We start from the raw sequence: 24,313 nt of genomic DNA, 5'->3' as shown, positions 1-24,313 counted from the left end.
ATGGTTAACTACCGGGTCTCTGTGCAGAGCAGGAACTGGACCATCCCCTCAGGTAGCAATAGGTGACTGCTTTTGCTTTGGGGACAGGATGAGCAGTGGTTTGTGCTTCCCCTAGATTCACTACCAGCTCCCCAGCTGCCCAGCAGCGTCCTTGGGGGCCTGAGGGTTGGTTCTAAGGCGGGTGAGTCCTGCACCTCTATGCCAATCAGGGTACTGTGGGTGACCAGGAGGAGGGCATGCCATCTCCTCTGGCTCTCTGGAGCCTGCTCTGAGTAGTGCTGGGTAGTGCTCAGGGATGTGCTATGGCTTCCTGGAGGAAGCAGCAAACCCCACCCCCACCCAGGCTCCACCTGTCTATCCTGTACCCTGGGAGCCTCTCTGGGAGATCTGTGCTGCTGTCACACTAGTGTTGAAGGAAATGGTGTTCAAAGCCAGGTCCTGCCCCGAAGATCTGCTTTCCAGATCCTAGACTGACGGCCAGACTGAGGACCGTCGACCCAGGCCTTGCAGCTGTGAGCTCTAGCTGAGGTAGTGGGCAACCAGACTTGTTCCAAACGAGGAGCCGTGGACTAAGGAACTGAGATTGGAATGCTGCCTGGGTTTGGAGCCTTGTTGGGGACCATGAAGCAGCCTATTTGTCATCAAGACAGGGTTTCTCTGTGTAGCCCTGTCTATCTTGGAACTCGCTCTGTAGACCAGGCTGGCCTCGAACTCACAGAGATCCACCTGCCTCTGCCTCCTGAGTGCTGGGATTAAAGGCGTGTGCCGCCACACCTGGCAGGCTATCACTTTTTGACTGTGAGCCTAAGCTGAAGAGATTGGGTGTAAACTGCAGTGGTTCTCGGGCCAGAGGAGGGAGTTGGTTTTACTGTCGTCATTTCCTGGACATCGTTTGAGACTTTCCTTTGTGTGTATGAGCGCACGTGCATGTATGGGAGCCCAAGGACACACTTGGGTGTGCTTCCTCGGGTGCTGTCCATTTTCTTGCTTTAATGTTTAGTGTGTGTGTGTGTGTGTGTGTGTGTGTGTGTGTGTGTGTGTATCCACCATTCTCGGTGACCAGGGTGAGAAAGCATGTGATTGTCATAGGTGGCCATTCCCTCATCTACCGCCTCCCATGTAAAGTGTGTCAGGATTTTTTTTTTTAAATTAGAGATTATAACTCTTGATAAACGAACAATGCAGAAGTCATCCCAGGTCCTGAACAGAACTGCATGAGGTGCTGTCTAGCGGCGTCTCCGTGGTACCCATCATAGAGTGGCAGGGCCTGATAGGGAAGGTGTTTGACTTGTGAATGTTTAGACTAAGAGTGAGCTCCCCACATAGAAAGGGGTTCATTGTCCATGGGGCTTGGGGAACCCCAGGCATTTCCTTTCTTGGAGCTGAGTTGGGTGGGCAGGAGTAAACACGGGCTTCTACAGTGTGTATGTGTGGGGTTGCTTCTGAGCACCTGGGGCCTGCTTGTCACCACTCCTTACTGCGAGAACTCTTCCTCGTGCTCCCCACTTCACCTTCTTGCCTTGTGGAGCACCCTCTTTCCTGACTCTAGGTTAGCAAATACCCCTCATCCCTGTCCACAATACTGTCTCTGCCTTAGCTATGTGAGGAGTGACCTTGTTGCTTCTTCCCCTTGGGCATCTCTCTTGTCTGCTTCCTTCCCCCTTTCCCCTCAGGCTTAAGGAATGCTTACAGTAATGTGAGATGGAGTGAGATATGACAGAGAAAAAGTGGCTGGTTGCATGCAGCTATCTTAGTGGGGGCACATCTGTCAGCATAGCTGGTCAGCGCTGGATGAGACTGTGAAGTGGACTCCCATTTCATGGTGTCCTGTAGACAGACAGACCTCTCTCCAGACATTTGAATTTTGTGTGTAGCCACTGCTCAGCAGCTGTTGGAGGGCCTCACACCAAGCCCTGTTCTGGTGGGTTAGAACGAGAGAACAAATCATCCATCGTGAGAGAGATCATTCTAGAGAGTTACCTCTGTACCGCCCCCAAGACCACTAAATGTCGCAGAAATGCCAACTTCTGTCCCTCGGAGATTGGCTGGATCCACTGTTCCCCACCAAGGGGTGATCAGGCAACCCTGGTGTCCTGGGGTGCTCCATGAGCCAGCCCCCTTGGGGCAGAGTCCTTAGGGGAACAGTGTGCTCAGAGTTTCATAGAGCCAGCAGCTTGAGAAGTAGCACAGCCTCTCCCATGCTGCCCTGGATCAGGACTGCGTCAAGTGGTCTCTATAAAACACGGACAGGCCAGGCGGAGGTGGCGCACACCTTTAATTCCAGCACTCGGGAGGCAGAGCGAGGCGGATTTCGGTGAGTTGGGGGCCAGCCTGGTCTACAGCGCGAGATCCAGGACAGGCACCAAAACTACACGGAGAAACTCTGTCTCGAAAAACAAAACAAACAAACAAACAAACAACAAAACCATGCACAGTGTGGCACTGGGGTGAAATGGGAGGAGTCAGCAGTGGTCTTGCCAGGATGGCCGGACAGATGGCCAGACAGCTGCTTCCCTTTGCCTTTCAGTTGTTCCATGTTGCCAGGAAGCTTCTGGGGCAGAGGATGTTCGACAGACTAATGAAGATGACCGTCTATGGCCATTTTGTGGCTGGCGAGGACCAGGAGTCTATCAGGCCTCTGATCCAGCACAACAAAGCCTTCGGTGTTGGCTCCATACTGGACTATGGATTGGAGGAAGACCTGAGCCCTGAGGAGGCAGAGCACAAGGAGATGGAGTAAGGCCTGTCTTTCTGGTGTTATAAGGCCCAGCTGTAACCTTGAGGTGCACCAGGCTGTGGGGGCCTCAGCTAGGTGGTGGCCAAGACTTGGAGAGCCTTTGGTCTGATTGTCAGCAGCCCTCATGGGATGTGCCTAGCTAGAGTTCTTCTTTCTTGCAGACCAGAGTGCTGTGCTTTTGTGAGCCTGTACCAGAAGAGGGCTGACCGATAGATCTGCAAACTGGCCTTTGGCATGTCCAGCTCATCACATAGTACTGAGGCTGTAGTTTTACATTTTGAGTGGTTGAAACTATCAGGACAATAACTATATTTTGTGATACAAAACTATTTAAAATTCAGATTGCCTTTGCAACTTGCAAGGGCAGAGTGGTGTAAGTGTGTGGCCTCTAAGGCTGAGACTTAGCCATTCACAGAAACATTTGGTGGTGCCCGGCTTCCTGCTCTGCTACAGTCTACAATCTCTCTTTCCAAGGATTCCCGACTCACTGACTGGACCTGCAGGTTCCAACTAGTCCTCAAATAGTTTCCTAATCTGCAGATGGCTGTGCCTGCAGGGTGTAGAGCTTTGCAGACTGGGCCTAGCCAGACACTCATGGTCAGTAGAACTGTAGCAGGAAGCAGTGTGGTGTGACAGGCAGCTTGGAGTATCCTGCTGGCACCAACTTGCCTCAGGGACTTTCCCCAGGCCATGAGTAGAAAGCACAGCTCACAGACTGCCCCCTTGGCAGCAGGACAGAGTGGCCTTATTCTGCCCCCGGGGTGGCAGCTGACTCTCTGGAGGCCTGTACCCTCCCTAACGGGCCCTTGCTTGGGTTTTGGGTCCTAGGTCTCTGGCTGCAGGGGTTCCACACGTGTGAAGCTCAGGATGGGCCTTGTCAGGCCGTTGACTCTACCCTGCTCCTCCCCAGGTGGCTTGCAGGAGGGGCTGGGGAAAGGCAGTCATGTGAGGCTGCTGGCCCAGAGAACAGAATGTCCAAGCCTGGCCTCAGCCTGGGAGCCCAGCCCCGGCTTAGTGATTGGCCATTCTGAAGGCGGGGTGACCCAGCCCCTGCATCCCCTGTGAACCTCAGGATTTGGCTGCAAGCCTTTACTAAGGCTGCTGGTGAATAACTAAATGGATTCCACGGCCTCAGCCTAGATAGAGTGAGCACTGAGTGCTCTCACCCAAGCGGCCTTGTTGTGAGATTGGGTGGCAGGCCCGCCCTCCCTGCCTGTCTGTGCATGTCCATTGGCTGCTCAGCTTGTCATGGCTGCTTGTCTCCGGGAGCTTTGCTTGGGCTCCGGGACATCAGAAATAGACCTTTCCTGACCTAACAGTGCCCACCCTCCAGTGCCAACAAGTGGTGGGGATGTGGGTCCAGCTCTGCTGCTGATGTCTGTGCCTTCAAAGTACTAACAAGAGGGTGAAATGCCACTCTGACAGTGTTCTGAGTCTGTAACAGGGAGGCTGGCAATCTCCACATGCTGCCTCCCAGCAGGGCAAAGAGCTCACAGGGCCCACTGGTTGCACCTGACCAGAAGTGAGCAGCCCTACAGACCCAGAGATGAGGCCTGTCCCTAGCTAATGGAAAAAGGCACAGAAAGCGTGGAGACCAGACCATCTAAACTCTGGGCTGTGGGGCTATTTAACCAACCTCCCATCAGGGGTCATTGAGCAGCCAAGTCTCCTTCCTTGACAGCGATTCTGCTCGGGAATCCCTGCGCCTGCCTCCCTGCACTGATAGCCCTGGGGACTTTTGTCTGGTTGACCTACACTGCTCTTAGGGAACCCATATCCTCCAGGGACCTTGGCTGTCTGTCTCTGAGGGAAGGTGATGCATGGGGACTGTCTGCCTCCTCATTACAGACTCAGAACACTGTTACAAATGGCATTTCACCCTCTTTCTTGTTACATCTTGTCAGCATGGGTTAGATGGAGCAGTAGCTGTCTGCCTAGCTTCTGTCCCCTGGGCTGTGGCCTTGTGGGCTGAGGGGCTTGTGGGGAGCCCCAGACACCCAAGGACACGGCCTTCCCCCCCCCATAGTTTCTGGCTCAAAACATCTGAATAAGGGTCCTGGGACTTGAGAGGAGGGCCCAGGACAAGACTTCTTGGCACGTTGCTTGGTGGCCCAGATTTGCTCGAGTAGTGAGGTTCCTTGATGAAGCAGTGTTCTGCCCTGTGATGTGCCTCGGCACCCTGCCCTGTGGAGGACTTGATGTCCCCGAGTGTGATGGGGACTGGGGAGGTTTCCAATGACGTGATATTAAGGTCTCATTTACATCTTCTAAGAAAATTTCTGGTCGCTATTTGGAAAATAAGCCTAAGCGTCTTAGTAGAGACTGGGGCCATAGGGTGAGAGTAGCCGGGGTGTGTGGGACTCTATCTGGAGACCATAGATGTTAGGGGTGCAGGCCAGAGCAAGGGGCATTGTTGCTGGAACGGAGGAGCCCTTGTACAGGGTGGCCCCTGTTCCTCTCCTTGCCTGGCCTCATCAGTAAGAAAGGCTCTACCCACAGGCAGCCTGGGCATCCTCTCTCTGGCCCAGGTGGTCATGCCAGGCCTGAGGAAGGGCTGGGTTAACTCAAGTTGGTCTGTTTCCTTGAGTCAGTCTTCCATCAGGTTCATGGTCTAGTCCAAGGCTCAGCTGCCTCCTGGTGACCTGACCTTTGCCTCCTCCTCTGTCCTGCAGGTCATGCACTTCTGAAGCAGAGAGAGACAGCAGTGGTGAGTTTAGGAACGGGTACTCTCCTCACGCCAGCGCACAGTCTGGTGGCCCAGGAGGCACCTGGGCTTCCGGCCTGGGCCAGCCTTTGGGCAGGAGTCAAAGCCAGAGACTGCATCCTGTAGACAGAGCTATGGTCCTGGCTCTGTACCCGACCCACCTGAGGGCTCCTAGTGAGATACAGGCTCCTGGTATTTTTAACAGTTCTAGGAAGGCTCAGTCACCTTGGCCTTCAGCAGGCCACCGTCCAAGCCTTTGCCATGGAGGCTCTACTTTCCTGGCCTGATCTGCTGCATCACGAGGTTTAGCCGGGGGACCCAAGTGGCAAAGGCATTCGGGCTGTCAGGAGGGCAGCTTCAGGCTGCTCAGCAAGTCCTGTTTGGAGCCCGTCTGGAGGGTTGCAGCTCTGGGATGTTGGCCTATGCTGGGATGGGCAGGACATTGAAGAGGAAGTTCTGAACCAGGATAGCATCTCTAAAAAGGCCATGTCTCTACCTTCCCAGGCACAAATAAGAGGGAGAAACAATATCAGGTCCACCCTGCCTTTGGAGACCGCAGAGATGGGGTCATCTGTGCCCGCACCTACTTCTATGCCAACGAAGCCAAGTGTGACAACTACATGGAGAGTTTACTGCAAACCATCGAGGCCTCAGGTGGGGTCCCCGCTTCGCTAGCTGCTCGGCAGAGCCTTGTGGAGGAGGTCAGGGCTGCAGCGAAGGGTCCTGACAGCTCCTGGGGGACCCCCTGACAAGCCCATGTTCCTGTGCACGTTCCTGCCCCTGGGCCTGCACCTGCATATGGTGTCCTGACACTGAGTTCTGGAATCCGCACCCCTCAGATTGAGGGTCAGATCTGGGAGCTGATGACCCAGCCTCTGTGACTGCAGCTCCTCCTTGTAAGAGGATTGGGGATGGGAAGGCCAGTTAAGTCATGGGGCCATCGAGCCCTCGGGCCCCAGGGGTCCTGCTCGTGTGGTAGCGGGGCCCCACACCTTTAAATGCATCGCACTCCACAGGGTGTAACACTGGTAAGCAGTTACCTCACGGCAGGGTGGCCTGTGTGATCATGGCACTCTGGCGTCTTGGCATTTTGGTGAGAGGCATCCACTTGTCCTCTGACTGTTTTCCCTGGGGTTCTGTGCAGTCCCTGTTCCACTTGGCATTTCTGTGCTCTGTGGCCCATACATGGATGGCCTACAGTACTGAAGGCGTAAGGAAGAAACAGCCAAGGAGGCCGCCGGCAGTACAGATCCCTTGGGCTTCTTTGCCTGGTGTCTTCTTGCAGTTCAAAGGCTGTTTTGTTTCATCAGCCCTCTCCACCTCTGTAGCACTGTCCTTGGAGCAGCCATGGGCAAGGGCATTTGGGGGACTGGGTCTCACTATGGGTGGGAGCTGGCTACAGGGCTGGTTTTAAAGGCCAGGGAACTGCAAGGTGTACTTGGTCCCTCTGACTCAGCCATCCGTCTCCCTGGAGACACTCATGGTTCTTCCTTTGCTTCTGACAGGTGGAGCCAGTGACGGTGGTTTCTCGGCCATTAAGCTCACTGCACTGGGAAGACCGCAGTTTCTGGTAAGTGGTGGCACATTGGATCTGCAGAGGCTTTAAGACCTGGGGCTGCTAGGTGCACGGAGAGGCTCAGATTGGTAGCTGCGATCTGGGGCCACAGAGGTGGCCCCAGGACTGGATGGAGGAGCTGGGCACTTGCTGCAATGGGGCTCACACCTGCACTGGCAGCTGCAGTTCTCAGATGTGCTGACCAGGTGGAGACGGTTCTTTCATCAAATGGCTGCAGAGCAGGGACAGTCTGGGCGTGCTGCTGTAGACACGAAGCTGGAGGTGGTGGTGCTCCAGGTGAGCAGCCCTTCCCCTTCCCCTGGAACTGTGCAGTGGTCTAAGGTGGGGTCTTGGAGATGTTTGGAGGTGTAGCCGGGGCAGTAGCGGGGAAAGAGGGGAACAGTGCTGTGGTAGGAACTCTGGACGGCTCCACTGTCGACAAAGTGTATGGCTATGGGGGTAGGGAGTTGGCTCAGCAGATAGCTGATGTGGGAAACGGCAAAGATGGAAAAGGTACCACAGCCACCAGGAACAGAAATGACCCTGAAATGAGTCCTGTTATCATAGATGATGTGACACTCTCAGAGTCGTGGTGGGGATGGGTGTTAATGGACTGCGAGAGACGCCAACTGACTCTGCCTTCTCCATTCTCAAGGAAAGCATCGCAAAGATGGGCATCGCGTCCAGGGCTGAGATCAAGGGGTGGTTCACACCAGAGACGCTGGGAGTGTCTGGGTAAGAGCTGACATCCACCCCGGTACAGTCATGGTCTCAGCCGAGCCCCAGTGGCTTCTATTCCTGGTCACCTTCCAGGAAAGGATGAGCCATGGGAATGACAGTGTCAGGGGTACTACTGACAGGAACTGATAGTGAGCTGGGAGTCCTGGGGGACAGGCAGCATGGGCACAAGACTCTTAGAAAACAACCCTGGTCCCAGAGCATCTTCCTAAGAGCCACACTGGCGGGTGAAGTCAGCACCTCATGTCCCATCCCTAGGGACAGAGGCTGGGACTAATGTCACCAGGAGTCCCAAGTCAAGTCAGAATGCTGGCTTGAGGTAGAGCTACTGGCTCTCAGGTGCCCTTGGCTAGCCCTGCCCATTGGCATCTCCAGCCCCCTGAAGTGACATCTGCATCCTGCCTAGCCTTACACTGTTGGCTCTTAAGCCTGACCTGGCTGTGGAATTCTCTGTATACTTTGTGTTTTTACTGATACTGACACATTGGAAAAATGGTCATGATTTGGTTTTAATTTTTTTTAAATCGAGAGAAGTATTTAATCTTTAAAATCAAACACTGGGGTGGGCTTTGTGAAGGCTGAGTTTGGAAGTAGTCATTTGAGGAATGGGCTGGTGTGTGTCAGACCCCCAAACAACCCTAGTACTTGGGAGTATAGCCAGGTGGTTGGACCCAGAATTTCTGGCTGCTTGCTCTGCTGATGTACCTCATCCCTCAGCACTGTGGACTTGCTGAACTGGAACAGCCTCATTGACAGCAGGACCCAGCTCTCCAGGCACCTGGTGGTCCCCAATGTGCAGGTATCCCCCAGTTCCATGTGTCTGCCCACCCAGGGGACTCACTGTGATTGAGGTGCCATTCTTTCTCACCCTACCACAAAGACAAACCCAGGGTCCACAGTGCTTAGTGGACCTCTACACACAAGGAGAGGATGGGTGTCTTGAGAAGGTCTTCCCCAGCCCACCTAGTCTTGTGTGTTGGGTCACCACAAGTCTTTAGGGCTGAACAGGGTCCAGCTGGGTAGCTCTCATCTGGGGTCTCCTAGTCACTTGTACTCAGAGGGTGGCAGGCAGGGACAGGTCATGGAGGTACCCTGCACACGTGTGGAAGGTGGTGCTGACCGCCACCTGGGCTTTCTTCCAAACATGGTGGCTGGGTTCCCAGAATGAGTGTCCCCTGAGATGAAGACCAGGCAGAAGCTGCATTGACTTTTGCAACCTGGCCTTAGAAGTCACGCCAAGTTCAGCTTGGCAAAGTAAGTTGCTAGTGTGGCCTGAATTCAGGGGGAAAGTGTTGTGTGGAATACCCCTGCTCTGGGTTCTGAAGGAGGAACGGCAGTAGCAGCCAAGGGACCTGCGGTTGTTTCTTCTGTTGTGTTCCCAGCCCCTGAGACTGAGGGTCCACCCCAAACTTTGAGCCACTGTCCTGGAACCTCAGGGTGCAGCATGTTCATGACGTCTCCGTTCCAAGGTCACCGACAGACTTTGGCACATGCTGTTTGTGCTCAGTGTGCTGCTGGGATCAGTGAACGGATGGCTTATTAGCATTGCAGGAGCATCCTGGGCTGGGGCTGTAGGAGGAGGGGCAGACCTAGAGTTTCTGGTGCATCCTGCCAGTTCTCACCAGTCCACCAATGACCTGTTCGGCTCCTTGAAAGCCACATTTTGGTCCCAGGCGGCAAGTTAGTAGTAACCCATAGCCAATGGCTCCTCCCCTCGAGACTTTTCTATCCCCATGGAGCCTTCTGGTTGACTGGGGTCAAGATTCTCTTCCTCTGCCTTTTTTTTTTGCATGGTTCCCTACTGATCTCAGGATTGAAGGGAGCCATAGAAATAAACTCCTGGGGATACAGGCCTAGGCCTGGTGCAGCTTACACAGGCACAGCTTTCCTCACATAGGACAGTGAGTGGGCTGGCTCTCAGTTTGGGCCATTTTGTCATTGTATCTAACTGGTTTAAGGCAAGGTACTGAGAGGTACTCTGGTCCCTGACAGGGCAGGAGGGTGGGCAGAAGACAGCATTGCTCCAATGTGACTCGCCTCAGGTGGAGCATTGTGGCCCACAGTGGCCTGACTTCTGCTGTAACTCTCAGACAGGCCAGCTAGAGCCTCTGCTGTCACGTTTCACCGAGGAGGAGGAGCAGCAGATGAAGAGGATGCTGCAGAGGATGGACGTGCTGGCCAAGGTGTGAGCAGCTGTGTGTGTGTGTGTGTGTGTGTGTGTGTGTGTGTGTAGGATGGACGTGCTGGCCAAGGTGTGAGCAGTTCTGTGTGTGTGTGTGTGTGTGTGTGTGTGTGTGTGTGGAGGATGGACGTGCTGGCCAAGGTGTGAGCAGCTGTGTGTGTGTGTGTGTGTGTGTGTGTGTGTGTGTGGTGGTGGTGGAGGATGGATGTGCTGGCCAAGGTGTGAGCAGCTGTGTGTAACGGGTGAGGATGGACGTGCTGGCCAAGGTGTGATCAACTCCCTGTGTGTGTATGGGAGGGGGCGTAGGGGAGGATGGGGACGATGGATGTGCTGGCCAAGGTGTGAGCAGCCCTACCAGTGTGTGTGTGTGGTAGTGGTGGGGGATACAGAGCATTAGGGGCCCCAGCACCCGAGCAGAGGGAAGGCATCACCAACCTTCAACCATAGATTCTTCCTCCCTATGTGCCTCTCAGAAAGCCAGAGATTCAGGCGTGCGGCTAATGATAGATGCTGAGCAGAGCTACTTCCAGCCGGCCATCAGCCGCCTGACCCTGGAGATGCAGCGCAGGTTCAATGTGGATAAGCCGCTCATCTTCAACACATTCCAGTGCTACCTCAAGGTACAGCCATTCGCCTCCTGCCTCCTATCTCCCTGCCTGTTTCCAGTGTCTGACTGCGGTGCTGAGACTCTCTCAGGTGGTGCGACCCACCACCTCGCAGGGATCTGCCTTTCTATGGCGCCATGCAGTATCTGATTGGCCCTGCTTTGTGCAGAGGCCAGAGAAGCAGAGGTAAAGGAATGCGCAGGCTGCTAACCCTAGACTGAGTTCAGCTGTGTAGGAAACAGGCCCTGCCCAGTGGCCACACCCAGGCTTGCAGGAGAGGTTGGGTTGGTGCCAGTTGCAAAGGAGGAAACAAGACTACCTGGGACCCTGTCCAGGACCCAGTCAAGAGTGTACATGTGGTCTGGCAAGATGACTCAATGAAAACGTTTGCTATGCAAGCCTGCCAGCCTGAGTTTGAACCCTAGATCCATGGTGAATGGAGAGAGCCAGTTTCTAAGTTTCCCTTGATTTCCACATGTGCATGACAGTGCCCTGCAGACCACCTTCCCACAGTACTAACACAAAATGCAAACAAAAGTGCATGAGGACAGAGGACAAGGATGTTCCTGGGCTCCTTGGAAGACTCATAGCTGACTGCCATTATTAGCACAGGATCCTCTTAAGAATCTGAAAAAATCACCAGACTCCCCTGGAAGATTGACAGGGCTGAAGTAGATCTGGGAGCCCAGAAAAACCCCAAGTCGAGCCTGGCAGCCTGAGGTTCCTAAGTTGCTGGGCACCAAGAGGACATAGTGTATGTGGGGGCAGTCCCAGACAGGTGGCAATTTGCTCCTAACTGACCAAGGTGACTCTGAAATACACGGTAACTCCAGGCATCTGGGTTGGCACCCACAAGAGCCATCTCAGGCTACACAGAGGAGGCTTAGATGGCCCCACTGTCCGTCACCTTTCCTTGGGGTTGGAGGTTGGAGGCCCAGCTTCATCCACATCTGTCTCCCAGATGCTTTGAGGGGTGCGTCCCTCAGGTAACCCCTGGCTGGCCTGGGTGCTTTAAGCTGAGGCACACACGAAGCAGGCAGTCCCAGTGCTCTGACCAGTGGGGCTCCCTGTGACTTTTGAGCTTGGCCTTGCAGGATGCCTATGACAATGTGACCATGGATATGGAACTGGCTCGCCGTGAGGGCTGGTGTTTTGGGGCCAAGCTGGTACGCGGTGCATACATGGCCCAAGAGCGTGCCAGGGCTGTGGAGATCGGCTATGAGGACCCCGTCAACCCTACATATGAGGCCACCAATGCCATGTACCACAGGTGAGAGGGCCTTCTGTGCCTTCTTGGAATGATGCAAGAGAACCTTGGCCCCGAGTGTGATGGCCCCATTCAGGCAGAGCCAGTTTCCGGAGGGCAAAGGTGCTATTTCTGCTACTGTCACCATTTTTCCAGAACATCAGATTTTTCCTCTTTTGAATATGGATAAGTAAGTACTGGCCTCTGTGCCTCCAGTTGGCTTCTGCTGACACTTGAAACAACTGATACAGCTCATGTAGCAGGGTGCTTGCCTAACATGCCTGAAGCCCTGGGTTTGAACCCCAGCACCACATAAACCAGGCCTGATTGATTGTGGACACCTTTAATCCCAGCACTTGGGAGGAGGAGGAGGCAGGAAGATCAGTAGTTCAAAGTCATGCTTGAATGAGAGAGGGGAGGGGGTAAGGAGAAAGAGATCCATCCTAGGTGCCTGGCTTGCCCCACGTGGCAGGCTCAACCTGTCAGCTTTTCAGCTCAGCATGGCAGTCAGGGACGGTGGCACACCCATTCTTTCTGCCGGTTCTGACTGGGGTCTCTTGTGCAGTTGTTCTGGACGTTATGAAGAATGATCTAGGCTAGCTGTGCCTTCAGTTCTGGATGGGTTTATTAAGTGTACAGCAAGCAAAAGTAAAAGGATTAACGGAGAGAAGCAGCAGATAGTGAACATTACCGAGTCATGGGCCCATAAGGTCAAGCAGATAGCTGGAGTGTCGGGGTAGCCCCACCCAGACAGACAGTCATGCCGGAGCTCCTGATGGGGAGTCCGGGGACAGCCGTCTGCTCCGCAGGACCAGCTTTTTGCCTTTCCTACTGGAAACATTTTGTGACATAAACAATGTCAACTTTTGGATTTTTGACATCTAGCTGTTAAAGATGTCCCCACTGCTCGTCGCTCTCATGGTGACAGAACCAAGGGGCTAGCCTGACGTAATGGGTGTGGGTGAGTGTGGACTTCAGACAGAATACGCTGTGATCTGGAGTGTGGGGGCAACCCCACTTCTAGGGCCAGCGTCTCAAGGAACTCAAACAGCATGTGACCGCTTACCCACATAACCTATACTGCCGGTGCATGCAGTCCAGCTTCACGCCCCTCCCCCAGGCTCTGCTTGCTTATTGCAAACCTTGGGTTCCAGCTCCTTCCTGTTCCATTTCAAGAGTCTGCTGCACATCCAGGCAGTGCCACATGCCAATGTTTACGCTGCACACGCTGCCCTCTGCCCCTTGCCTCTTAATGACTCCATCTCCTATTTCAGCACAGACACCAGGACAGGACACCCAAGGCTATGTTCAGGCCCATGGCCTTTTCTGGGTATCGTACTGGACTCATTGACCATCCTGCCCTCCTGCTGTAAGCACGTGCAGTCATAGGGCACAGCTGGGGGATGATCCTAGAAACTGACCTCTGGTCAGAGAGCACGTGTCTGGTGCTCAGGGATACCCACCCTACCTGAGGCCTCCACGAGTGTGCTATAGGCCCCTGCCCAGAAGCCAAGCCACTGATAGGTAGGATCCTATCAGTCCTTCCTTTTCAGAGCACTACTGCTGCGGAGATGTGAACTAATGATTCCCGATAGAACACCCAGGACGGATTGGTACCATCCAAATCTAGTGTAGTTAACCGATGGAATATATGGGCGTTACATGATGGGGGCGACTCACGCAGTGGCATCAGTGAAAAGCTCACCCCAGCAGAGAGGACAGTTCAATAGAAGCTGCATCCCTGGAGCTCCCTAACCACCCTGCAGGCAGTTCCACGGAGTCTCTGCCCCAGCAGTTGCTTACCTTACCGCTTTTATGTTTTTCTATCTGTGGGAGGGGCTTGTCAATCTAACGGTCTGGGTTTCCTACACTGAGCAGTGAGTTCCTATGCAGATGTCCTTATCTTCTTGAACCTTAGGAGCCTCCCTCCTTCCAGGCAGGAAGGTTTCACAATCACCACCTAGGGAGGCCCTCCTTTCTGAGGCTCTGGCCCTGGCCACAGCTGCAACCATGGCCTGCAGAGCCACGAGGGGTTCAGGGGGTGGTTGGCCTGGAGCCAAGCTTAGGTGGGGCCGTCCCTGTCCCAGGTGCCTGAACTACATCCTGGAGGAGCTGAAGCGCAGCCCCAGGGCAGAGGTGATGGTGGCTTCCCACAATGAAGACACAGTACGCTTCACACTCCGTAGGTGGGTTCTGCCAGCTGGACTTGGGGGCTTCTCGGTGGCTTGTGGGTGGCAGGTGGTACCAGGCTGAGGGAACACACGCGACCTGTTAAGTGTGCCGAGTGTCTGGGGGGTGGTAACGTGTGGAATGAGCGGACACAGCTGAAGCCTATAGATGCCGATAGGCACCAGGCTTGTCCGTCATTCTTGACCTTTCCCTCTATGAGGTTCCTACTCTAGTTTTTGAAATACCAATTATCAAGTTCAAAAATAAATTTTGTTAGGTGACAAAAAAATGGCTAAGAGACAGATCCAGGGGTAGGTCCCAGGGCCCTGGGAAGCCTTGCCAAGTGTGGCCTTCCTGTTTACCAAGTTTCCTGTAGCATTTTAAACTGCATTGGAATTTAATGTAATCTTTTTTTTCTCTTTGAATACTTATCCCAAGGAGTGCAACTTTGGTAGAGTTCTAACAAGTCAAATACAGAAATAAGTAAAGTCTTGGAGAGTCTAGTACATTTCCTGTAATTACCAGGGCCCCAATAACCCCCATTCCCCATCTCCATGTTTCTGGATTTGAATGCATAAAATCTGGTAGACCCTGTACAGTGGTCTTGCTGAGTCAGCCCAGGAATCAGGCTCAGGCTCCACGGCACAGTGGGCTAGCCTACACCCGGGCTGGGCCACCCTGTGGGGCTTCCTAAAGGAGCAATGAAGCTGAAAGGCTGGGCTGGGCAGTGGGTCGGGGAGACTCCTACCTGCCAGCTCTAACGTCATCTGGGGGCCTTGTATGCAGTCTGCTCAGGATGGTGCTTCTCACAGCCTGACATCACAAAGCCCCTCAGCTGTCCGGAGATAGCGGTGAGGGAGAGGTCAGCAGGCCTCTGCACACACTCCACGGCCACCTAAGATGTGGACAGTGGAGCCTGGTTTGGGGAGAAAGACCTGGGAGAGCAGTCCCCTGCAGAGCTCTGCCATGCTCCAGCCAGCCTGGGACAGGGTCAGGACTGAGATGATGTGAACCAACTCAGTGTTAGGGGAAGGGATGGAAATCCCAGACCTTGCCATGAATAGGTGCGGGGAGACCCAGGGTCCTATGTCCTGAGGTGGGGCCCTGAGTTCAGGAATGTGCTCAATGTGCTGCCTGGAGCTAGGAAGCTGGAGATGAGATGAGGTAGTTATCACCGTGCAGATATTTAAACTAGGAATATGCAGTCAGATCCTGTGGAGACAACTGCCCCACCTTCCAGTCGAGCACAAGTGACTTCCCAGGGCTTGACGTGTGAGCATGAGGACTGTGGCTTGATTCACAGAGCCCACGTAAGAAAGCCGGGTGTGGGGTAAGAACTTGTAACCTCAGCACTGGGAGCCAGACACAGGAGGAACAGTCAAAGTGGTGAGCCCTGGGATGATGAGACTGTCTCAAAAATCAATGGATGGCTCCTGAGGAACATTACCCAAGTGGTCCTCTAGTCACATGCATGTACACGCATGAACACTAAGCACACGTACATGTAATGCAATGTAATCCATAGTCATAACTGGATTTTCTAGTAGGCAAGTTAAAAATGATTTTATTTTTTGAGTCAACATGTTGATAGCATGTGATAGCCGTAGTACATCTCTGCTTTCCATTCAGACCAAACGAGAGCTGTGCACCCAGCAGGGGAGAATGAAGTGCCAGTCACTAGAGCAAGGCTCAAAGCACTACAGGGGGCACTGGAGGTGGAGAAGGGGTGTCGGAGGTGGGTGGGTGGGGTGGGATGGCTCTCCCTGTGGGAAAGACCTAGATAGGTAGAGCAGAGCCCACATCCCTGCCCCAGCCCACTGGAGACAGGCTAGAATGTCGGTGAAGAGGGCCTCAGAGCTACATCAGGGTGCCTGTGTCCTGGGGTGGGTCCTCACGAGCATGGCCCCCTTCACAGGATGGAGGAGTTAGGCCTGCATCCTGATGATGGCCAGGTGAGCTTCGGACAGCTGCTGGGGATGTGCGACCAAATTAGCTTCCCACTAGGTGAGCTGGGTTGTCCTGGGTGTGTGCAGGGGGGTGGGAGGCATCGTGAGCGTGGGCGTTCATAGCTGTGTGTGTGCAGGCCAGGCAGGATTTCCCGTGTACAAGTATGTACCCTATGGTCCCGTGATGGAGGTGCTGCCCTACCTGTCCCGCCGTGCCCTGGAGAACAGCAGCATCATGAAAGGCGCCCAGCGAGAGAGGCAGCTGCTGTGGCAGGAACTCCGCAGGCGGCTGCGCACTGGCCACCTCTTCCACCACCCGGCCTAGTCACTGCAGGAACCATGCCCACACCTCCTCCACTCAACCTGTTAGCTCTGGGGCCTCAGGCAGGGCACGGCTTTGGGTGGGCTGGGATTCCTTAGCCTAACCTACCCCAACAGGGTTCACCTTATATCCAAGTCTTTGAGGTGCTGAGGTGGGGGCTGCCCCCGGGACATCCTGCACCTCCAGGAGCAGACACTCAGGTATGGGGTTGGCCAGAGCCACTGGGAGCCACCCCACTATTCTAAGTGGGCACTGATCACCTCCGCAGGCCACAGAGCCCCAGTCCAGAATACCTGCCAGGGTCTAACCCATCTTCCAAGACCCCGCGGTGGGTGGAGGGCAGAAACCTGTTTAGTCAATAAATCATGCTGTAACTGAGAACATTGCCTTCCGTTAGTGACTGCACATGAAGTCAGCTCTGAGCAGCAGAGGGGCTGGCCTGGACGGAACATTTATTACCTGTAGTTCCAGAGGCCACTCTAATCCAGACACTGGGGACACCCGACCACCTGCATTCCAGGCTGTGGATGAGTGTAGGCAGCACACAAAGGCCGAGGCCCAGCTCCCCTCTCCTCCTGTCCCTCTGCCCTTCACTCCAGAAACTCAAGCCCTAGCTGGCTCTGTGGCAGGTCCCCCACCTCCTGCTAAAGCTCTCCAGTTTCACGCAGCAGCTTGGAGGTGGGTTCTTGACAGTGAAAGGCATAAGGGCTTGACTGGGTATCTCAGAAGGCCACTGCCCATGGTTTCTGCCTCTTTGCTGGCTCCAGCATGGCCAGAGCCACTAGGAGAGGATCCTAGCTAGCGTGGACACAAAGCATGTGCTGGAGTCTTTATTTTTTTAGGCCACACACGACTTGGGCTCCGGAGCTTCTACCCAGAGCTGGGGCCACACCAGAACAAGCAAAAGCCAAGCCTGGAGGGAATGTGGGTATGCCCAGAGGGGAAGGCTCAACATTCAGTCATGGGACCTCGCGATACCATTCCTGTTGCTTGGACCCCTCCTCCAAATCTGGACCGAGGACAGCTGCAGGTGCAGCCAGCATCTAACCAGCGTCTCCTCACCAAGACAGACCTGTTGACAGCTGGAAGCGTCCTGGCAACTGTGACAAGGCAGTGTTGCCAGCTGTCCCAGGCAGTGGAGGACAGCAGGGCCCTCCTGGTCACAGGGCTGCCTTCCCCACCTGGCAGTCCCTCTGCTGCAGCTTCCTGATGAGTTCCAACAGGTTCATCTGCAGCGTCAGCTCCTGGGATGTAAGAGAGGCCCTGTAAGGGCCAACCCGACACCCCATGCCCTTTCGTCTTGGCCTGAGACATACAAGAGCCTAGAAGATGTCAGGCAGTAAGGCTAAGGGGAAGGTGGCTATGGCCAGGCAGAGGGAGAATCTGGCCCTTGGCACCTAGGGCAGCAGTCTCTGACTGGCTTCCTTAGAGTGGCCACAGGAGGCTAGCATGCAGGAGGTAGGTGGAAGCCTCTGCAAGGCTGGACAGGTGGGCATTACCTCCACGCCCTTCCCAGGGCCTTCCACCTCACCTCTGCCCACCACTAACTAAGCTTCATGAAGAACCAATGTGCCAAGACTCCAGGGACTTGGTGTATTAACATATGCCTGTAATCCCATGCTTAGAAGCCAGGGCAGGAGGACTTCAGGTTCAAGGCCAGCGTGAGCAGTACAGCAGACCTTGTCCCCCAAAAGTGTAAATAAATACAAACAAAACAAGCAATACACCAACAAAACAAGCTCCAGGTAGAACCGAACCTTCAGGGGCCAGGGACACAGGCTTCAGTAGGGCCGGCCTAGGTGCTGACCTGAGGATTCGTGGTCACGTAGAAACCAGCTACCCCTGCCTTCTCCAGTGTGCTCTGCTGGTCAGCAACCTTCCGGTCCAGTTCCAGGACAATCTTGCGGTCCATGGCCTGCTGCTCCTCCCGGATTCGATGCTCCATGGCCTGCCATGTCTTGAGTGAGGGTGGCTCCTGCTAGGGCTTCTGCCCAGGGATGCCTCAAACATCCCTGCCTGCTCCTTCTTCCTGGCTACCCTGCCCACCCAAGGTGGTTCTGGTTCCAGGGCCATGGCATCCTTGCTTGTGGCCCAGCAGAGGGGCTCCATAAGGCTACCCAACAGTCCCAGCCCCTTGGGGCCACCACTCTAACGCCATGGCCTGTTGGCCTGTGGGTCTACAGCTGACCCCAGATCTTCCCCGACTGCTCTGGCCATCCAGCCACTGCACTTCAGCACCCTGACTCAGTGACTGCTTATGTAGGCTCCAGTCCACAGAGATGCTTGTTGGGAGGAACAGGAGTGACAGATGGGCTGTGACTCCTCTCAGCTAGGGTATCTCAGTCCCCATGGGGAGAAGCCATGAGCTGGACCTCACCAAGCCTCCAGCAAGCCATGAGCTCCGCTCCTGAACCCCCCTCAGCCCCTCCACGGAGCCAGGCCCAGCTCTCCCGCCCCAGCTCCTACCTCCAGCTCGCGCTGCTGAGCTGCCTGGAGAACTGGCAAGTTGTGGGGCCGGCAGGTCTGCTGGGCTTCCAGATGCTTCTGCCTCAGAGCCTGCCTGAGCACTAGGAGGGAAAGAGAGTTGTCAGCAAGAGAGGCGGTGGGAAGAGGGGGCAGGGTTAGAGGCCTAGTCTAAGAAGTCCTTCGCCTCCAGGGTGCTAAGAGAGGGCTGCACGTTAGGCAGGGATGGCAATGACCGCAGAGCTCAGTACACCCAGGGCAGGGACAGGAGGCACACAGGTGCCTGAGGCAGCCAGTCGCTGGATTCAGGCGGCACAGTTCTAGCTGTGCTATCCTGAACACCATCCACAGGACATCACCCAAGGACACCTACGGAAGTATTAAAGAGCCAGAAAGAAGCCCATAAGAGAAGGAAGGGGCTCTGTCTGCCAGTGGTGCCGCTGTGTCAAATCAAGCTTGGTGCTGCCCTATAGGTGAGCAGAGCAGCCACTGCCCAGCAGCCAGCAGAGGTGAAGGGTGTGCACAGGCTCATACTGTGAGCCAGCAGGGTCCTGCACTGGGAAGTCTGTTGTTTTACCCTCTACCAGCAGGCAAAGTACCTGGTCCCTGATCAACTGTGCCACACGTATGGACATGTACAAACTACATGCCCTGATGGGAACAGTGACAGACAGACATGGAATTGCCATCACAAAGTGGAACGTACCACACCAGTCTGCACATAAAATGGGAGTGTGGCTGGCTGGCCCTGAGAAAACTCAAAACCTAACACTCCTACTCCTAGAGGAGATTCACAGGACAGCTCTCTTCAGGTAGGCGCCTTGAGTCTGAGCCTCTACAGTGCCCTCGTTCTGTACGTTTTGTACGTACTTCAGTGACACCACGCATCGTTGTTGTTTGAAAATGAGGGGCACCTCAATATAAGTACCAACACAAGGACAGGAAAGAGGCCGCCTGATTATCTGGTTGCAGCGAACAAGAGGTAGACACACGGCTTGTGGCAACGGGCACGTGCATGACACGTCCCTCAGTCACTCAGCCAACACTGCTACAAGTCCCAGGCCAATCCCCAGAGTCCATTCTGGCCACTCGCTCAGGAGGGGCCTGGGCATGGTAATGACCAAGGGAATCAAGGTGCCCATCCCATCACCACCTTCTGGATCTGGCTGAAGGCCGCGGAGGCTCGCACTGCCAGGTGCACCTGCGCCTGGGCCAAGCCTTCTGAAAGACAAATGGCGAAGGCCTGAGGCAGGTACCAAAACATTCCAGATAAAGGGGCTCCGCAGAGTAATGGCCAATTCCAGATCAAGTCGGGGGAGAACAATTAAAAGTAAGAGTGGAGGTCTTTCCTTTCTGGTACCAGAAGGAAAGTGCTGGAAGAATGATGGATGTAAGAGAAGGAGCCAGGCAAAGCCTCCTACTGGTCACACAAGGCAGTCAGGACACTGAAAACAGTGAGCAAAGCAGGGCCTAGCCCAGACTTGGCATCCCAGCACTGGAGACGCTGAGGCAGGAGGACTGCCAATTCTAGACTACACTGTCTTAGTAAACCAAGAAAGCAAAGAAAATAATGAACTGAGTCATGTACTTATGAACTAGATACACCATATACCTCTATCAAAACATTAACAAAAAGACACAGCCACTCCAACATTTGGTGAAGAAATAAAACTCTTGGAAAACTGAAGAGACTTCTAAATCATTCTGAGGCAAGCATTATCTTCATACCCACAAAAATATTACAAAAAAATTGGAAATGTTGTTGTCTATCAGGAATAAGGCAAAACGCCTAAGATTCTCATGAATCAAATTCAACAGACCAAGATGGGAAGTGACTCAGTCAATAAATGAGCCCCCATGTCAAGAGCTGGGCACAGCAGCGTGCTCTGTAGGCTCAGCACTGGGGAGGCAGGGACAGGCTGCTCCCTATAGTTCAATGGCCAGCCACAGGATCAAATCTGTGAGCTCCAGGTTTGGTGTAAAAAAATAAGGCGGCGAGAAACAGAGGAAGACATTTGTTGCTGTGTGGTTAGTTCCAAGACAGGGTTTCTCTGTGTAGCTTTGTGCCTTTCCTGGAACTCACTCTGTAGCCCAGGCTGGCCTCGAACTTACAGAGATCCACCTGCCTCTGCCTCCTGAGTGCTGGGATCAAAGGCGTGCACCACTACCCGGCTTTACTTTTATGTCAATTTGACACAAGCTAAAGTCATCTGAGAGAAGGAAGCCTTGATTAAGACAATGTCTTCATAGGACTGGGCTGTGGACAAGCCTGTAGGGCATTTTCTTAATTGGTGATTGATGGGGGAGGGCGAACCCCATTGTGGATGGTGCCACCTCTGGTGCCACCAGAACCTGGTGGTTCTGGGTTCTATAAGAAAGCAGACCAAACAACCCATGAGGAGCAAGCCAATAAGCAGCACCCCTCCATGGCCTCTGCATCTGCTCCTGTCCCCAAGACCTGCCCTGACTTCCTTCGATGATGAACAGTGATGCTGAAGTGTAAGATAAACCCTTTCCTCAAGTGGCTTTTGGTCCTGGTGTTTCATCACAGCAATAGTAACCCTACCTAGGACATCATGCCTACCTCTGGCCTCCACATGCATGAGTACACATATACGTGGACACACCCACATGAACACTACACACAGACCTACACACAATTTAAAAAACAACATACAGAAAAGAAAAATACATCATGGCTATACAGAACGGATTTCCAGGATGCAGTTCATGTCAGGAATTTAGAAAAATCATTGCCACTCACTGTAGTAACAGAAAAGCCACCTGATCATCTCCATAGGAACTGCAAAGGTTTTAACAAAATGCAACACACATTTCTTTTTCTTTCTTTTTCTTTTTTTTTTTTTTTTTTTTTTTTTTGGTTTTTCGAGACAGGGTTTCTCTGTGTAGCTTTGTGCCTTTCCTGGAACTCACTTGGTAGCCCAGGCTGGCCTCGAACTCACAGAGATCCGCCTGCCTCTGCCTCCCGAGTGCTGGGATTAAAGGCGTGCACCACCACCGCCGCCCGCAACACACATTTCTAATGGGGGAACTCCTGTCTGGCAGCACACAGACACGACCTGTCCCAGAAAGGCTGGGAATGTTTGCATGTAAATGTAACTCAATACAGAAAACTTGATTAGCATGTTGAGAGGCCCTGGGTTCAGTCCTCAGTATCAAAATCCAAAGTAATAACAAAGCCCAAAGATCTAGAGCGAAGTATTAGTGGAGAGCACGGGGACACTGTCACACTAGGACTTCATCTTTCCTACACTGTGTGAACCGAGTCAAGCTCGGATCAAATAAAATGGGAGGGAGACCTGAAGGTACAACGGGAGCAGCCTAGTATAATTTATAGGAAGGAGCTACGAATAACCGGCTATCTAACCGGTACCACAGACCTGTCAACAGACCTACAAGCAGCAAGGCCCATCCTGTCTAGGAGAATGCGGGGACCTGGGGACCCAAGTAAGAAGTTTCTGAGCAGCGGGCTAAAAGGGCAAGCATAGACAGGCTCTGCACCACCCAATGCTCCTGCGACCAGAGACGCCCTGGGAAGGTCCCCCCCACACACACACCTCGGTGTTCGTTCTGCAGCCGCAGTCGCTGGTTATACAGGCTCTTCTCGGTGAGGTGCTGGATCTCCAGAAGCCCCTGCACGATCTCGAACACAGTGCCGTCGAGCAGTGCCAGGGCCAAGTCGCTGAGCGTGGTGTAGGACAGGCGCTGCTGAAAGGAGCTGCGGGCAGACCGCCGGGTGAGCGCGGCCCCCGCCCCCGCTCCGGCCCCTAACCCGGACCCCCGCCCCCTGCTCCGGCCCCCAACCCGGACCCCCGCCCCCGCTCCGGCCCCCAACCCGGACCCCCGCCCCCGCTCCGGCCCCCAACCCGGACCCCCGCCCCCGCTCCGGCCCCCAACCCGGACCCCCGCCCCCGCTCCGGCCCCCAACCCGGACCCCCGCCCCCGCTCCGGCCCCCAACCCGGACCCCCGCCTACGCTCCGGCCCCCAACCCGGACCCCCGCCTCCGCTCCGGCCCCCAACCCGGACCCCCGCCTCCGCTCCGGCCCCCAACCCGGACCCCCGCCTCCGCTCCGACCCCCAACTCGGACCCCGCCTCCGCTCCGACCCCCAACTCGGACCCCCGCCTCCGCTCCGACCCCCAACCCGGACCCCCGCCTACGTTCCGGCCCCCAACCCGGACCCTCGCCTCCGCTCCGACCCCCAACTCGGACCCCCGCCTACGCTCCGACCCCCAACCCGGACCCCCGCCTACGTTCCGGCCCCCAACCCGGACCCTCGTGCCCGTTCCAGCCCCCAGCCCCTTGTCCCTCGCTCCGACCCCCAACCCGGACCCCGGCTCCTGCTCCGGCTCACGGCCCCTAACCCTCCGTCCCCGCCTCCCACCCCGGTCCCCTCCTCCCGGCCCCCGTTCCCCGCTCCCCCGCCCACCTCCCTTCAGTCCCCGGCCTCCGCTCCCCGGCCCCCGATACCCCCGGCCTCCTCTCCCCGGTCCCCGCCCCCCGGGCTCCCCCCTCGGCCTCCGCTCCCCGCCCCCCGCCCACCTCCCTTCGGTCCCCGGCCTCCGCTCCCCGGTCCCCGATAACCCCAGCCGCCCGGCCCCTGGTCCACGGCCCCCGCCCCTGGCCGACGGCCCCCGGCCCGGCCCCGAACCTGGGCAGTTCCTTGACCAGGCTCTGCAGCGCTGACAGCAGCTGGTAGTGCCGCTCCTGCTGCCTGGCCCGGTCCGCAGCCTCGTCCCCGGCGCCCGCGTAGCGGTCCATAGCCCGGCCGCCCGCCGCCCCCCAGTCCGCCTCTCCCGGACGCTCCGGCGAGCCCCGCCCCCTACGTCAATCTCCGGCGGGGATGACGCATGCGCCCCGCCCCTCCGGTAAGTGTGGGCTCTCCGCGCCGTGCGTCACGCTCGGTAAGACCCGCCCCTCCCCTCCAGAGGCTGCTGGACGCGCTCGGTCGGAGCGCGGGGAGTGGGGTGGAGCTGGGGCTCGCTGGGCTCCGGTAGGGACCTGACCTCGGAGGTGCACGCCCTGACCTCTGCATCCCGGTGTTTTAAAGAAGCGGGTCCGGCCTGCACGGAGTGTGCGCGGACTCAGGCCGCTGGAGGCCGGACGCTGGCCGGACTGTTGTCCTCCACCCTGGGGACTGCAGGAGAACCATACAGCGGAAATCCAGCTTCCCTTCTTAGCCTCATTCATAAAATAATTTAAGAATGAACTCACATGGAAGCACAAGGACAATTTTATTAGAGCTTAAAAGAAGCCCCACCCCACAGACAAGCTGTAAACCACAGCAACAGTCTACAACTGGAGAATGGAAAAGAAAAGGGTGTTGGGAGTTGAACTTGCGCTTGCTCAGCAGGTCTTTTACCCACTAAACCATCTCCCCAGCCCCTGGCAGTGTCAAAATTCTTAGCTTGCAGCATGAGTAAGAGGAATGACACCTTCCTAAAGCAGGGTTTCTTACACTATGCCACTGCAGAAAGGCTGACACTTTTACAGTTACATTCCATGCAGTGTCATCTATATCTCTATTTCTATCTATCTATCTATCTGTCTGTCTATCTATCTATCTATCTATCTATCTATCTATCTGTATGTCGTTGAAGCATCTGGTTGCATTCTTTTTATCTT

The 24,313-nt window shown here is 55.2% G+C and overlaps 2 protein-coding genes across 7 annotated transcripts; one reads left to right on the top strand and one right to left on the bottom strand.

The window, feature by feature from the left end:
- The first annotated feature begins 2,530 nt into the window (after positions 1–2,530).
- Positions 2,531–16,585, top strand: LOC131901639 (proline dehydrogenase 1, mitochondrial). Its single transcript, XM_059252750.1, has 13 exons — positions 2,531–2,736; positions 5,410–5,444; positions 5,946–6,095; positions 6,947–7,011; positions 7,177–7,293; positions 7,652–7,731; positions 8,452–8,533; positions 9,825–9,917; positions 10,390–10,536; positions 11,616–11,791; positions 13,855–13,953; positions 15,852–15,940; positions 16,020–16,585. The coding sequence occupies exons 1-13, from the start codon at positions 2,564–2,566 to the stop codon at positions 16,205–16,207; spliced, it is 1,494 nt and encodes a 497-aa protein (XP_059108733.1). The 5' UTR covers positions 2,531–2,563; the 3' UTR covers positions 16,208–16,585.
- Positions 16,586–17,019: 434 nt separating this feature from the next.
- On the bottom strand, positions 17,020–23,529 carry LOC131901638 (protein DGCR6). Of its 6 annotated transcripts, none has more exons than XM_059252744.1 (6): positions 23,340–23,529; positions 22,246–22,406; positions 18,671–18,771; positions 18,012–18,179; positions 17,386–17,448; positions 17,020–17,286 (listed from the first exon to the last, which is right to left on the bottom strand). In XM_059252744.1, the coding sequence occupies exons 1-6, from the start codon at positions 23,447–23,449 to the stop codon at positions 17,263–17,265; spliced, it is 627 nt and encodes a 208-aa protein (XP_059108727.1). In that variant the 5' UTR covers positions 23,450–23,529; the 3' UTR covers positions 17,020–17,262. The 6 variants fall into 6 exon arrangements, with proteins under 6 accessions (XP_059108727.1, XP_059108729.1, XP_059108731.1 ...); XM_059252746.1 differs by having other exon boundaries at positions 18,012–18,161; positions 23,340–23,528; XM_059252748.1 differs by having other exon boundaries at positions 18,012–18,152; positions 23,340–23,526.
- Positions 23,530–24,313: the final 784 nt, after the last annotated feature.

The sequence above is a fragment of the Peromyscus eremicus genome, unplaced genomic scaffold (genome assembly GCF_949786415.1).
Source record: "Peromyscus eremicus unplaced genomic scaffold, PerEre_H2_v1 PerEre#2#unplaced_176, whole genome shotgun sequence".
Lineage (NCBI taxonomy): Eukaryota > Metazoa > Chordata > Mammalia > Rodentia > Cricetidae > Peromyscus > Peromyscus eremicus.
Note: the sequence above shows the minus strand (reverse complement) of the source record. Positions and strands in the feature narration are given on the sequence as shown.

Coding starts and splice junctions, on each gene's coding strand:
- LOC131901638 (XM_059252744.1), bottom strand. CDS start 23,449: ATGGACCGCTACGCGGGCGCCGGGGACGAGGCTGCGGACCGGGCCAGG. Junction 22,407..23,339: donor CTGGTCAAGGAACTGCCCAG/GTTCGGGGCCGG, acceptor GTCTGCCCGCAG/CTCCTTTCAGCAGCGCCTGT. Junction 17,287..17,385: donor TGCAGCAGAGGGACTGCCAG/GTGGGGAAGGCA, acceptor GGACGCTTCCAG/CTGTCAACAGGTCTGTCTTG.
- LOC131901639 (XM_059252750.1), top strand. CDS start 2,564: ATGTTCGACAGACTAATGAAGATGACCGTCTATGGCCATTTTGTGGCT. Junction 7,732..8,451: donor GAGACGCTGGGAGTGTCTGG/GTAAGAGCTGAC, acceptor CTCATCCCTCAG/CACTGTGGACTTGCTGAACT. Junction 8,534..9,824: donor TGGTGGTCCCCAATGTGCAG/GTATCCCCCAGT, acceptor TGTAACTCTCAG/ACAGGCCAGCTAGAGCCTCT.